At 33.8% G+C, this 16,439-nt stretch overlaps 1 protein-coding gene across 1 annotated transcript; it reads right to left on the reverse strand.

The window, feature by feature from the left end:
• Window positions 1–2,053: 2,053 nt before the first annotated feature.
• LOC148614022 (uncharacterized) lies at window positions 2,054–4,279 on the reverse strand. The gene is made up of 3 exons (XM_088586163.1): window positions 4,047–4,279; window positions 3,275–3,436; window positions 2,054–2,767 (listed from the first exon to the last, which is right to left on the reverse strand). Exons 1-3 carry the CDS (start codon window positions 4,216–4,218, stop codon window positions 2,541–2,543), a joined length of 561 nt encoding a protein of 186 aa, XP_088442289.1. The 5' UTR covers window positions 4,219–4,279; the 3' UTR covers window positions 2,054–2,540.
• Between the last annotated feature and the right edge of the window lie 12,160 nt (window positions 4,280–16,439).

Consider the following 16,439-nt stretch of genomic DNA (forward strand, 5'->3'; position numbering starts at 1 on the left):
TGATCAGTAGCAATAACAAGAATTTGCTTACACAGCATTCAACAAAATGCTATTTTTATACTTAGTTTTTAAAAATGTTGGCATAGGTTCAATGGACCGATCAGTTTAGGCTTTGATCCAGATTTTCAGCTCTATGTAAACCAGCGGAGATGTGGTAAAATTGTGGTTTTGATGATAAATTTAGCAAAAATATTTTATTTCCATTCCCAACCAAACACAGCTATATTCCCATTATTTGGATTCATCTCAGTTTGGTAAAAAATCTTCTTTAATTACATGCAAGTTCTAACATGAAATTTAAATGTTGTTAATTGATATTTGTTACTCTTCATCTGTATCTAACCAAATGAACGCATGTAGCAGAAACTACCCGACTTTTTCCCGCGGTTTCCCGCGCGCACGCTATCAGAACACACGATACAGGAACGCTTGTGTCGTGCCTTTAAACGCACGAAAAACGATAACCAGGTGGCTCGGTAATACTTTCGTCCTTTTAGCGATCCTAGGGTACCTTATGATATTGACCATGGAACCAGATTAGATAAACGAACGCTCTTAGCGTGCATTGAAAGCACGATAGAGGAACGATGAAAAAAAAATAATATTAACAAATTATGAAGAAAGAAAAAAGGAACAAAAAAATCAATGAAAATACAAAAAAAAATAATAATTGCAAAAAATAGAAAAAAAATGAATAAAATAAAAATAATAAAAAAAAAAAAAAAACAGTTGAAAAAAGGAAATAATGAATGTACAAACCTTAACATACGCTTCTATCGAACTTTTAAAGGATCGGAAAACGATGTGTAAATGCACGCTTCTATCGTGCGTTTATTGTGCGTTTAAACAAGCAAAATGATGCGATTCTTTCAAGGAGTATTGCGTGCACTGCACTGTTTTGTAAAAAAAAATGATTGAAAGCGAGCGTCGTGTTTTGAGAAATTTTGAGGATAAAGCCCAAAACCAGCGAATATATCTGTCTTTTTTATGTCTCCATTAAAATATAGAACGACATGATACATCCAAATGTATACCGAATTACGCAGGGGCGGTTGTAGAGAGGATGTCCCTATCCGGTGCTTCCAATTTATTCTCGAGGTAAATGTGGAAAGAACATTCATCATTTTCATTCATTATTACATGATAAATAACTTGACTTTGCGTATGTTGTTGGTGTCACATTCGATCGAATCGGGGCTGGTTACGAAAACCGAAATATTGCTATTAGAATGTGGAGTTATCGAAGGCTATTTAGATATTAAAATGATCGAAAATGGTTGTTGTCTAGGATTACAATCATAAATCTTTGAAAGATGTCGTTAATTGTGGAGGGAAAACATATTCGCCATGACATTATACGACCGCAAGTTTTTTTCGTCGTATAATAAAAACGGGAGATTTTGCTCTCAAATTTTCTCAAAGAGGGAGATTTGCCAAGGTTTTGTTTTCTCGAAATGTTTAGCAATGTTTTATGTTTAGCAACAGACCTTATAAAATTCCGAAACGAGTACATTTATTCGGAAATATCAACATACATCTACATTTGAGATATAAAATAAATTAGGAAAGATTCACTTTATATTCTTTCACAATATGATTTCCGGGGGGGGGGAGTGCTACTGACTTTTTTGCTTGTAGGTTTGTTGACTTCCTGTTTTAGTGAGGGTGTTTTGCTTTTTATTAGCGCATCACGAAATTTGTTTTCATAATTCCTAACATTTTTCTCATTGGGTAAAATTTCCTTCAAATCATTTTTAAATGGTTGATGCCAAACTATTTACCGTATCAGGATGTACTCTGATCATTTCAATTGACCAAAACGTACGAAAAATTAATATCGAATCGGGAAATTAAATAATAAAACTTGTCGTGTGTGTTATTACATGTAAAAGTTAAATAAGCACAGTCCTTTTTACATGTAACAATTATAGAACGATGTATGTCGCAATACAAAAAAGACGTCAAATTTTGCCGATTTCGACGTTACCAAAAATGACACCAACACCGTATGCTACGTCCTTCAAATTTAACAAGCGATTTTTTTTTTTAAAATAAGAACTAAATCGCTTTCTGATTTTTTTATCGATTAAGCAAAAATATGAATACATAACTCACAGAAATTTAAATTTGATAAAAGAGCCGGGCAATCAATCATCCCCTGGACCCACCTATTGTACACTGAACGGGCAACCATTTTCATAGAAATATTAGAACAAATTTAAGACAAAAATAAGCGGGTTTAAAGTGATGACGAAAAGAGATTTGTCCAAAGCTGTTTACAATGTATATATATATATATATATATATATATATATATATATAGAGAGAGAGAGAGAGAGAGAGAGAGAGAGAGAGAGAGAGAGAGAGAGAGAGAGAGAGAGAGCTAACCCCAAACCATCCCAGGCGCGGATTTACAGATGGTAGACCCGGCGTAGGCTCCGCCCCAAAATCAGCAAATTATAAGTTTGCATAAAACTTGTCTATTTTACAAATCTGCCCCCCCCCCCCATTATATATCAAATGGTTCCTCATGATTATGATTACAACACTCCTCCTGATACCCCGCTCCCTACTGTGCCCAATCCTCCGCCTACACTTCCCGCTCCCGTCGATCCTCTGAACAGTCTCTTTAGGTGCTGAGTTATAAGCCACATTATGGCACATATAAGACACAGAATTGCCGCGGAAAGAGAAAACCAAAACCCGACTCCTATCTTGTCTGGGTCTTTTGAGCCATAAACAATTGTTCCCATCATGATCAAGCCAACTGAAAGAGAAAAAATACATGTTTAGAGTATGAGTAAATTGGAATGAGAAACGGCCTCTTCTTATGGTATTAAATTCTTTTGGATGATTTAGTGGATTATTGATTGATTATATTTGATTGATTGATATAGCGTTTTGTGGCAGACATTTTATGAATTTTAGGATGATAACGACTGGCCAATCGGAAAGAGTCTGCTTTTTAATATTGCGCTAGCTTACGGAAGCAACACCCCGGAGATAGGCCAGTCACTCACTCGGGTACAGTATTTAAACCCCATGCCATCGAGAACTCTGAACTGAGCAACTCTTTGAAACTGAGCGCTTTAACGTTATTACACCGCTCACTGGCAGATCTTGATGGAGGGTACCGGAGTTTGGAATACCCCTTTTTGTTGAACTGGTTTTTTTTTGTGCATTTGCACAAAATTTGGCAAAAACTGTATGAATAAAACATGAAACCCCTTTTTAAATAAATTTCTACATGTACAAGCTATATGAATTCACTCACATGCGGCAAACTGCAACGACACGTTCATGTGATAGCATTCACAATGACAGCATCCCTGGGTATAATACATCATACAGAGATTTACTCCATCCCATATTATTAAGAACAGGGCCATGCCAGTGGCTACCACAAATAAACCGTACGCAGCTTTCAGAGAACATACTATAATAGAAAACAGTAAACGGAATTCTACACAAGGTTAAGCATAAATATGTGATGGACAGTTTTGATCTTACGCAGCTTTATACTTAAGTCCACATCATTCACAGAACTGATGTTGTATGTTTTCAACTTTACACCTATGAAGGTAAACCTAGGGTAAGGGACACTACTCTTTAAAATCATAGGAACGTTTGTATTCAGCATTTTATATCAATCTTATGTAAGCATCAAAGTAACTTGGATTGATTTAATTCTGTTTCAGATCAAAGCTTGATAGGCTTTGGTGAATTGAATATGCTACAAACATATCACTGATTTCAAGAGTTGTGTCCCTTGCCCTAGGTCTACCTCCTTATTTCCACGTCGTAACAGACGTTACACTTAATTCCACTCCGTTTGTCAACATTGTACTTTAAATAAAACTGTTTTCCCACTTAATTTTCATGAATACTATTTGTTCATGTGAATTTTGATAAGTGGGATATTAAATTACTTTGAGAGCCAATGATTGATTTTATAAAGTTTCAGTTTATATGGTGTTTTTTTTTTTTAATTATTTTTCCACTTTCCAAAATTAAGTATGTCAAACATGCAGTTCTTGAAGTCTTACCTGCATCATTTGTCAGCAGATTCCCGTACTGTATACCGATGTTAATAATAGCTGTCAGCATCGCAATGAAAATAAAACTAGTTAAAATGAGACTAGTTATTCCTCGACACAGGATGAATTTTTTCATTGCAGGATCCATTTGTTTGCCTGCTGTTGCAGTTTGGCCTAACATTTTTGTATTAAAGACGGGATGATAAGGCAAGAAACGAGAATTTTAAACGAACGCGTACAATTAAAATTGTTATTAAATAGATACAACTTCTGGGGGTTTCCTTTCAGGAAATAAATGTTATTCATTTGTTTTTGTTTCCCTCCAAGTCGGAAGTTGTTGCCACCGATGTTTCTTGTTTGTCCCAATAACCACATTATCTTATATCTGTTTTTCTTGATCGTAACCGCATTGTGATGGTCGGAATTGTCGGAAATGTGACATGGGACATGTACACTCATACGGCCTTGAATACGAAAAAAATATATATTGATAATGATAATATTGTATATATATTAACAGAATAAACTAGAAATACCGTGAGCAAGCTCACAAAGAGAATACCCTCGCTTCAAATGAGCTTAAATGAAAAACGCTTGTTGGATAATCTCCTTTTATCACCCAACAGTAATTAATTTCCTTCATGTATATCTTCATAATAATGATACCAAATCATCCTATAGAACTTAAACAAAATCCCTTGAGAAGTTATGAGGAATTGATTTTCAATTTTACTCCTCTCAGCTATCTGTCCTCGTGGATAGAATGACGTATCATAATGATTGCAATTTACCATGGCGAGTAAGGTTTATTTCCCTTTGGAGTCACCCTACAGTAATTATATTCCTTTATGCACATCTACATACTCAACCTTCCTATAAAGTTTCATCAAAATCCCTTGTGTGGTTTAAGAGGAATTGTACTTACAAAAACGTGGACAGACAGACAGATAGACGAACGGTATAACGGACGGACGGACGGATGGAAAGGGTGATTCCTATATGCTCAGCAAACTTTGTGGGGGTATAAGAAATTGGAAAAGCGTGAATTATCAAAATATGAACATAAGTGCCCTCTTTTTCCCCAGGTTTATTGAGTGTGCAGAAATTGTTCCGCGCATGAGTAAAATCTTTGAGAGTTCTTGGGACGAGTAAGTATATTTTGGTTATTTGAGATGAGCAATTAATTGTCCTATTAATTATATACATTTTTCCTATTTTTTAATAGCTATTTTCAATATAACTTAAAAAAAATTGTCATAGGCGGATTAATATTTGTGTTTTGACGTTTTGGTGGGAGAAAGTCCTACAGTGAAATTACTGAATTTATTTATTGTGTGAATTATCGAAATTTGTTATTCAGGGAAAATTCTCTTAATCACTGCTATCTGTGTAATAAAAATAAAATAAAATAAAATGTTCGCCCTGGTTTTAGATAAATTTCTCTCAGCATGCATGTACACGGCCTTGCACTAATATAGTAATAAATGATAAACTAATTACATTGTATACAAGTTTAATTTCAATCTCGCTCACAAGGGCATCCGTCTAACGTCTGTTTGATCACGAAGATTTTCCATTTTATTTCTCTCTGCTGTCTGTCCTCATGAATAGAATGACGTATCGTAATGATTACAATTCACCATCGTGATATAAAAAATTCTTAACATTTCAAGAAGCCCGGTAAATTAATTATACTTACTGTTAAGATCCGTCGCCTCATAGTGGCACTCTGGTGTAGTCATTTGTAGTATCTATATGTTAAGGTGTAATTTTGACGTGATATATTGTAATATGTCTAGAGTTTGTCAACCAAATACCTGCAAAACTTTATGTTAGATTGATGATACAAGATTGTAAAAGTTATGGTATCCTCATCGGGACATCCTGTGCACCTTTTTTTCGAACACCTGTTTATAAAGTACGTATGACCTGATAGAACCACCAGTCTCTCAACCTTTGTCGTTAAGTAGCAGTTAAATAAATTGTCTGCACTTCCTGGTAACCAGTTGTTTTGATTGAGGTTAATGAGAAACATTCGGGTCAGAGTAATCATATCAAAGAAACCAATATTCTAGCGGAAGTCACCCGCTTTAAGAGCATATTACAATCGTGCCATTTTGGATGTTGAAATCAAGCCGTAATTAGTCGCATAGAATATTTGATGATTAGCGACTTTGAAGACTTCAGTCTTTGATTTCTTTTTGTTGGTTTGGTTTTGTAGGCCGTTTTCGCCGCTTCGACTCGACAAAGTTTATAGGGGTTATGGGACTTTTTCACTTCAACTTTTTTTTTGCGGCGGCGGCATGGGGAGGGATATTTGGGTACGAGTTGCTGTTATACTATAAAAACGACTTCTTAACACAAAATTGAATGTATTTTTGCAATAAGACCAAAATTCCTATCACATTGTGTAATTTGAAATGAACCCCTACCCCCAACCCCCTCATGTTCAAGATATACAATATACCACAGTAAATAATTTTTTTTTTGTAATTTACATACAACATGATAATAAAAGATATACCATGCACATTTTGATGGATGAAAAGTAATTAGACTTTGCATATCTGAATACGGTGTCATTCTTGTTTTGAAAATTCAGATAGTCTTGAGAAATTACACGTTCAGTTTTGTAAAAACATTTTAAAGGTTAGGAATAGCACCCCAAAATTACATGGTCTATGGTGAACTAGGCAGATTTCCTATGGAAATAATATTTAAAAAAGACGTATTTCATATTGGAACAGTTTACTGACTGCCAATACTAAATTAATATCTATCACGTATAAGGTAATGTTTGCTCTGCATCCCAGAAATCCGAATAATTTTAAGTGGATATCATTTGCTAAGTCCGTCCTAAATGAGGTAGGACTTACTTTTATTTGGAATGATCAAAAACTTATGAATAGAAATGTATTGAAAACCCTTGTTAAACGACAGTTAAGAGATCAATTCAGTCAATCATGGATCTGAAATGCTAATAACTCTTCAAGAGGCGAATTTTATTTTGAATTCAATAAAAGACTTTAAGTTGGAATCATACTTGTTTTTAAAACTCAAAGTAGGTGAAATGCACCAAATCGCCAAACTGAGATATTCCAATTTAAAATACCGTTTGAAACAGGTAGATGGTCTAAGATGCCAAAAGATCAATGAATATGTCATCTTCGTGGGCAGGGAATCGGAAATGAATTCCATTATTTCTTTTTGTGTCCACATGAAAGTATAAAAAAAAAATCGAAATAAATATTTACCAAAATATTGTACTACAAATCCACAAATGTATATATTAAAAAAGCTTCTTGAATTTTGTCATAGAATTGCACATTAATTTGGCATCATTTATTAGAAATCTTGTTGAATTGCTATGAAAACCAACCTTTCATCCGTTAGATACTTTATATCTTGATACTGTGTTGTGCATTATTTTTATGTTTTGAAAAAAATATTGTATGTATTGTTGTGTAATTTGTATGTTATGATTATGTCCTCTCGTTTAATCATTGTATCTGGGGTTATCCATAAAGTTGTCTTGTCTTGTCTTGTCAACTAAACATAGGGGGGTGGGTTTTAACAATTAAAGTCTGTTTCTGTAATGTGGGTATAATTTTGGTGTGTTCACGTTTCTCCAACATTTGATAATAAGACTAAGGTTAGGGATTATGAGGCTCTCAAAAGGGATGGATATTAAGAATATACATGTACTTTTAAAATTACCTTTACCTTTTCCAATACATAATGTCGGATGAATGTTTTAAAAAATATTTTAAATTAAGGAAACCAAAAATTTCTCTTTTTTAATTTTTTAATTACATATTTTTTTCTCTGTATATGCAATTAAAATTTTATAACAATATAAAAACAATAAAAATACAATAGTGTTTTAGAAATTGTAACTGATTACTGTTAATTGGAAGGTTTTTTTGTTTCATTATAAGGCCATGATAAAAAAAAATGTATCATAGATTCTCATCCGATTTGTTCACCCTCCCCGAAAATTCATTTTGATTTTTGACCCAATTGATGTAAATTTATTTTAAATTGACAGCTTTTCTTTTTACTTAAACTAATAAAAAAAAATATATAATTCGATGACCCGCCCTAATTTTGAAAGATATGTTTGTTAAGAAGTTAGGATTTTTATGATTGTTTCAAAGCTTTAAGGTTTATGTCATTATTTTCTTTATTGTCTTTCTAATACCAATAACAACCAAGAAATGTAGCCAATTGAAGCTAAATTGTAGCTTGCATTGTTCGTAGATCGCATGACAAATTAGGCTGATCTCACTGATGTCGTATAAAACAGTGTCTGTCAGCTAAGTGTCATTTAATGATTGAACAGCAATGGCAAATGTAATGCTTGCAGTGAATTTTGTAGCAAATAAGTTCAGCAGATTCAGACTTGGGTTTCATGAATATCAATATATGATTAAGACCAGAAAAGGCGACAGAAGATATTGTAAATATATTGTTCCATTTTGTTCGGCAACATCAAATATACTCATCTACACCCAGATACACCGAACATAGATAGAGTAAAGACCGAGGCAGTGATCAATTCAATAAAACATAGATGCACCAAGAAAGCCATACCAATATCTATTCAATACGAAAAAGAATTCAGAGCTTAACTACGTTCAACAGAGGACATTGACATCAACCCCTACCACGAACACATAACAGCCGAACTACCTCCATTCTACAAATCCTATACATGTATGTCAGATAAATAAATACGGCAAATGGACACAGACACTTGCAAATGTAGTTGGCATCCCACAGAAAATACTTTTACTTTTTACCACACAGCATCTCGCCAAATTTGTTTCTGCAGACATCATTTATGGAGACAGAACTTTCGTCACTTCACCAAACCAGTTTCCCCAATTAAACATGCTACAGTCCACGACGTGACGTACCCTTTTGTATTCTCCCTTCTTCCACGAAAGAGCGACTCTTCATCCTACTCGAGACTGCAATTCAGCAACGAGGAATACCGACATCTACAGATGACAGTCAAAAAAGCATCATTTTGTATTCTTATATGGAAATTAGGCAGTGATAATTTGTTCTAAATTGAACTGTCTTTGTCTTGTACTTATTTCTGAAAATGCTTCATATTTTTTTGTTAATATTGTATTGTTTTTATATGCAATAACTGCGATATTTTTGTAATGGAATGTAAAACATAAAGTAAGAAAATATTTCATAAAGTTAAAAAAACATACTACTAGTAATAAGAGGAACAGATATCATTTGTATATAGTTCCTCTTTAAAGATATATAAATAGAACATTTATACACTATTAACGTAAAAAGTACAAACAAAAAGAAGATGAAGGTATTCTTTAAAACAGCTTGGTAAAACTTTGTCATAAAATACCCTGAACCACCCCTTTAATGGGCCCCTTAGTCCCCTGTCTTGATTGATTGTTGTTTTTGTCAGGGATGTGAAAAAATTAAACGCGAGTAAACCGGAATTTTTACCCGTATTTGTCATAAATTCTATGATTAATTACTGAATTAAGTTGGATATACAATAGACAATTACAAAACTCGTTAATTCTTATATATAAAAGAAAAAAACGACAAAACCAAGGAGTTTTAATACTAAAAAAGTTTAGTCAAATAAAATTAATGTTTCCAACTAATTTTCCGGTATTTCGTTGAAACAAATTTTCGAAAAAATGAAATTCAGCTAAATGCACAAAACTTAAGAGATAAAATGGAATTAATTGTTTTATCTAGAAATTTCTTTATTTGTAAATGTATTTAACCAACTATCTAATTAGATTTTGTTCAAATTCATCTTATTTCAACATTTAACTAATTAACCACTTTAATATGCATAATTTATTCATGCTTCATAAAATTAATTATACTTTCCTGTTTGTTTGGTATTGGTAATGTTTATTCAATAAATACATGTAGTTTAACATTGTTATATGTATATTTTATTTATGCTATATTGTGCTAAGTAAGCTAAAAAATAATTTTGTATGCGCTATGTTTGTTTGGTATACTTGAAAGTTACATTTTACTTTCAGTGTTTATACATGTACATGTATAAATACTATTGTTCCAATAAATTGTAAAATTCCTACATGAAGTAAGAATAAAGAAATATTAAGATATCTGCGTTTTCCTTTCGAGGGTATCATCCCCCTTTTGGTCTTGGAATTTTTGTAATTTTTAGAGTGTACTTTAGACTTAGGCACACAAGTCCATGGACTTAATATTTCAAAACTCTATTTTGTACTTCAAATTTCATGGAATTTGGACTTTACCAAAAATTAAAATTGTACTTGGGACTTCACCCAAAACATGTAGTGTACTTTTGACTTGAAAGGGGGTGATACCCCCCTTTTTTCTACGTGTTAATATAGTAAAAGGAACAATCGAGTAAAAGCAAATATTCCATATACACTTACATGTACGACACCTATAAATCAGAAACAGACTATACAAATTTATGGCCAGTGACTGATTGATAATTCGGGCAATTAAAACCGGACAAACCAGGATTAAATCCTGAATACAAGTTGGCACATGAACATTTTAAGGAAAAAACTTATATGAAAGGCTATGGGGTTTTATGAGGGAAATTATATTCAAGTTGAACATTGAAAATTCGTCATGCTAGACAGAAATGCTGGTCTCGGAATAAAAGCAGATCTGACGAATTTATTCAACACAGTAGATGTTGTTGTTGCACAACCTGATACGTATAATCACAAAGTTTCCCTAATCTACACTAGACTAGATGAACTGAATAAACATTACGAAGAGGAAGAAGTTGATATGACTTCCGCCTTTTTCTCAAGGCAAAAATCGAAATGATAGAGAGATCTATCGATTTATACGATAACTAACGTAATTCGGCATGCCAGATACTGAACATTTGTTGATGTAGAGGATCATTTAAACTCGTTGAAAGGTAAACTTCATACGACAGTGGAGTTTGTTGATGATTGTTTCAAGAAAATTGCTGAATTGGAAGCCAAAATGGTGCAAATGGTAATAATACAGAACGCCACTAACGATAACCAATTATAATCTATCATGGCTTCCACCTGATCCCGAACAGCTTGGTATTCATAATAACGGCTCTTTTCAGAGCCACACATATTTCTCAAAAAGATTCTTAGGTTGATGCTGTAATATATATTTATAAAGCGGATCTCCTGTACTTGGCATTCGCAATACTGGTATACCAGTATTGTGCACAATACTGTAAAAAAATTTGTTCCAGTGTGGTCTTCGTGCAGGCGGTGTTGCCATAGATGACACACATGTGTGAGCTCCAGTCCTGCGGAGGGAACGACCAGAAATTTGCTTCACAGTTTCGACAGTTCTAACATCCTTTGGAATATTTCAAACCCCTCTATTCAGGTACTATAGGATCCAGATATTTCAAAAAGGGTTTCTAACTATAATTTTCTCATTTTTGTAATTAAGTAATAAAATTTTCCAACAAAGGGATGGACATCTAAGACTAAGAAAGCTATATAGAATAGAATGTTTCATTGAACGACTTTAAAGTGGTAACATTACACACAAAAAAAGGACACAAACAAACAAATAATTTAAAAATAGGAGATGTGGTATAATTGCCAATGAGACATCCACCAAATGCCAAATACATAACGAACAGATAAATTATTATTCAATTTCTACAGGTCACCACGTGGTATTCAATGATAGGCAAAATCCATACCATTAAGAAAGCGTTAGCCTTTTAACGTTTCCTGAGGAGTCATAAATATATAATTTGTCGAAAAGTTACAGTACCTTAGTTTTTTAGATTGACTTGCAATTGCCACTCCACCCCACAATTACGAAACAAACTATTATAACCAGTTGATTTATAGTCACGACAACACCAATAGATTGTAAATCGTATTAAGCTTAGTTTTGTACATGCAATAGATGATATATGTACATTGTAACGTATAGTACCCGTACATGTTCAATACTGAGACGGCGGATAGGGTAACGGGAGATTGGAAGAGAAGAGAAAGGAGAAAAGGGTGGGGAAGGAGAAAGGTACATCTTGTCCGCTCCTCAACATTGTCCCAAAAATTTTAAATTAAGATAAATTGGTGGCATTATTTCTGATCACTTTTACAACTTTCTGCTCTTACTGCCGTTGTTATGACTTGCTTAAATCTACTTCATTAAAGATTGTCATGAGGACAGTGTAGCTTGAGCACCCGGTGGCACAGGTAACTAACTGTAAACAAGATTTAATGAAAACTCTTGATGCTACTCCTTCTTATTTTACCTGAGTGATTTACCTTTCTGTCTATAAGCTTACCAGAAAACCCGTTCATATGGATAGAATAATCGCGTTTTGAATACTTTAATCACAGAGAAAGGGAAATAAAATTGATAATTATGATGCACAGCACAAAAAGGGCGATGGTATCAAGAGTCTACATAGGTCAAATAATCTTGTATTCTTGCAAGTACTTGTGCTGACAGTACCGGAATTAGCTTATCGCAGGCACATGACCTAAGGATTACCTCCCGTTTCACGATGGCACTAATGAAGTCGATTGGTAAGTCAGAGGTGGAGTAGTCAATACAAATAATCGTCGTGTTGTTGTTGTTGTTGTTTTGCTTTGTTTTATGTATTTAATTATCCTACATGATAGTATATTCGGAAGAATAACATGTGCGAAAGAACAATATGCAATGCTATACGTGTCTTGAATACAGAACAAACTGCAACGAGATATGAATTGAAAAAAAAAGCCTTTAAGTGGTTTGGTCTACCGGTACACCTATTTTTTTAGTCACAGTATTAGATTGAGTCTGAGTTACTCATTTATTTTAGTTTAATTTTTGTTTTCTTACTGTGTAAGTGTGTAATTTGTTGTTTCCGGCTTACTATTCAGTGCATTGTTTTCGAATTTTAAATATAACAGTGAAAAATACTGTATTTAGTTGTCATTGAATAAATACGAAAACAATCTATTTTCAAAATTATCTGTAATAGCATTTGCTTTTGAAAATAGATGTTCATTAGTTGCATCGTATGAACTAAAACATGCAAAAAACATTGACGGGAAGGTGTAACATAACCAAAAAGTGTCAATTAAAATGTACACAAAGAACTAATGATACCACATGTTTGGGGACTTAGTTACGAATGTACCATATATGGTCAGAGTTTTTGGACAATGGCAGAATTTTCAAGTATTAATTTTCATAATTCCTTATGTTCTGTGAGAACAGCAGTACCTATTTTTTCTAAGGACAGTAAGATATTTACATACTCTCAGTAGAGTTCCCTTGTTTCAATCCCGTGACTGACGTATACGCTGGCAGACAGGTTCTTTCTCAATCTAGGAACTCAAGCTGACTTGCTCTGGCAGGAATAAATTTTTATTTCATTGGCTGTCGTGAGTGCTTCCTAAGGACAAACAACCTACTTTCTATTTATTTTAATGAAAATGTCTCTATATATTTGACTGCTTTAGCCATGTTGCATTTTTTTTTGTCATTGGCGGATCTAGGTTGACCCGGAGGTATAAAAACACCTTGTCCGTGCATTTTCGGGTAAAAAATTATAAAAATATAACAACTGGAGACCAAACTTTTTTCTCGACGCCCTTTATTGATGTTCCTTTGTGTGGTCGATATAATATTGTCGGTCCTTAATTGATACATGTACGTGTATATCAATCCTATCACAAACAAATATCCGAGTATGGTCATACATGTACTATACAACTTTAAAGGTCATTTGAGTTGACACTTAAAACACAACTACAATGCATATCAGCATTGGGCTTGGACCCCTTCCTGTGATATACATCGGGCCTGGACCCCTTCTTGTGATAAACATTGGGCTTGGACCACTTCCGGTAATATAATACATTGTTCTGGCTTCCATTGTATGACGTAATCATACACTGAAATACATGTATACAAAATGTAGAGCCCTGTCAATGGTGATTTAGAGGGTTTGAGTCATGAACATGAGTTACTGTAGCAGATCAAGGGGTCTGGGGATCAAACCCCATTTTGCAAATCAGCAAAAAACAGCCACGAACCCCCTTTTTCTTGATGCCCCTAGGTAACCTCTTTTTCAAAATTTCTGGATCCATCCCTGATCATACACATAAAAGTACGTTAATAGAAAACCTCGAGTCTTCGAAAAAAGCTTTTGCATTTTTTAATCATTTATTTTCTTGCCAGAAGACACTTGGTATTAATTAACTGTCATAAAAAATGTCAAATTTTACTATTATGTTTGGATTACACCTGTAAGTTATTTTGTTCATTTTTTTTTTCGCTTTCCTTTCGTTATTTTTTTTAACTAGTTGTGATAACGAAAACGGATGTGAAAATATGCAACAATTTGTCAGGTAAACTGTCATACTTCATTTATTGTAAACAGAAAATAAAGAATTCCTTAATTACATTATAAATAGATTAATAGCACCGACACCTTACGAAAGAAAAACAGCAGGTGTCGCCAAAGCACAGGTAAAAACAATAATTATTTATTAATTATTTTATGAATGGCGATTATTAGACCAGACATGATGTGACGAAAAACATGTATGTTCATAGCACATCATTATACAAGCTGGCACATGAAAATTTCAGGAAAAATATTAATATAAATATTAGATATCCGCACGCTGAAAAATTAATTAGAGTTCGTATTTCACGAAAACGTCACAGAGAAATACCTATAAATCATTATGGAAATTTTGAATATGTACACCGAATTACAGAACACCGAAAGTCGACTAAGAAAAGCTTGTAGTCAGATAATACTACTGAATGCAAGACTAGAAGAAACCAAAGGGCGTTATGACAAGGCCATCAAAGACAATTTACGTTCTAACCGCTGCTTGCTTCGAACCAGAATCGTCACGCTTGAAGGGATGATCAACATGTATTATGAATATATTCTAAAGAAACAAGACGATGCTATTCAGCTGAGACAGAAACTGTTTGGTCCGGACACAGATACATTGGTGCTGACAGGAAATGACGTCACTGGCGATGATTTGCTACTGTCTCCATGATAGAGCAAGCTTATGCCCAGTATACACCGAAAGGCTCTTTACAGAGCCACACATATCATTCAAAAAGATTCTTAAGTTGATGGGGAAAAAAACCTTACACCATTCAACAACTTCTTAAAATATGTTTTTTTTTCTATTTTTTTCGCATGTTCAGGAATGTTGTAATTACTCTGTTTTTGGTTTTTTGTTTGTTTCTTTGTTTTTTACTTGAGTTTTTGAGTTTTTTGGGGGGGTGGGTGGGGAGGGGGGTTATTTCCAACACAAAAAATGCACTGATCAAAGTGTAGCTTTCTCCAAACAAATTGAAAAAAAATCTTTCTCGGATGTTTTTGCCGATTTTGAAGATGCTTTTATTAAAATGGCAAAGACACATATCATTATATAAAGATACAGCGTTGCTGTGTTGGATGACGAGAACTGCATTGTGAAAAGTACAAGCCGTTATACAAAACAATTTGTAGAAATTAAAGCTCTTTAGGGATAAACAATTTCGGTTATATTAACAATGATATGAATGGGACCCACCCAAAAAATCCAGTTACTAAGAATCCAGTTTGCGTTGTTTACCTTTGTTCGCTTTTTATAATGATTTGTAATCTCCCGTATTGAATGGATTGTTATACTGATATAATGTTTAGGTTTTAATTTAAAGAAACCAACTGTTACTACAGGATAATCTCTGGTGCCATCTGCACTCGGTTTTTTTCTAAATGATCCTTGCAAAGTAGATTTGCATATACATGTATAAGACACTTATTTTGCCAGAGAACTACAGTGAACTTTCAAAAACAAAATTACGGAGTGTTTACACCCTGAAAAATATATCCATTGACCAGGTTCTATTGGATATCACCTACAATGCACATGCAAATGTCTTAAGTACAATTGGTATCATTTCAACCAAATGTACACGTAAGATGTCCTTGTCCATCTTCAAATGGTCTTTTGGTGGGGGGATTTCCTTTACATATTTTCAATTAATGGCAGCTAAATAATGTAAGTGAATTTTTTCAAAGTGGGAGTTTTTATCCTCCAACGCAGGATACACACTCTTTGTGGGATACAGAGCTCAAACATGGGAGTTTCCCTCAAAATTTAGAAGGGTTAACAGGCATGCACGTCATCTTCGAGAGGTGTTCAGCAAAGTGCTACATGAATATCAACGGTCGTTGAAGGACAAAAAAAAGGTTATCAGTGGCATTTCTAAACTTTGTTTTGATGTTTCGTTGATGTTGAAGCGGTAACGTATTCTCTAGATGTTGATAGTAATTATATTCTATTGGTATTGTTGATATTGTTGTTGTATTGTTGTTTGTGTTTTGTTCCTACTTACTCTGATAAATTACAACACAAA

This window comes from Perna viridis, chromosome 6 (assembly GCF_037379345.1).
Source record: "Perna viridis isolate PV_CMFRI_1.1 ecotype Kerala chromosome 6, ASM3737934v1, whole genome shotgun sequence".
Lineage (NCBI taxonomy): Eukaryota > Metazoa > Mollusca > Bivalvia > Mytilida > Mytilidae > Perna > Perna viridis.

Coding starts and splice junctions, on each gene's coding strand:
- LOC148614022 (XM_088586163.1), bottom strand. CDS start 4,218: ATGTTAGGCCAAACTGCAACAGCAGGCAAACAAATGGATCCTGCAATG. Junction 3,437..4,046: donor TCTGCTGACAAATGATGCAG/GTAAGACTTCAA, acceptor TTTCTATTATAG/TATGTTCTCTGAAAGCTGCG. Junction 2,768..3,274: donor GTCGTTGCAGTTTGCCGCAT/GTGAGTGAATTC, acceptor TTTCTCTTTCAG/TTGGCTTGATCATGATGGGA.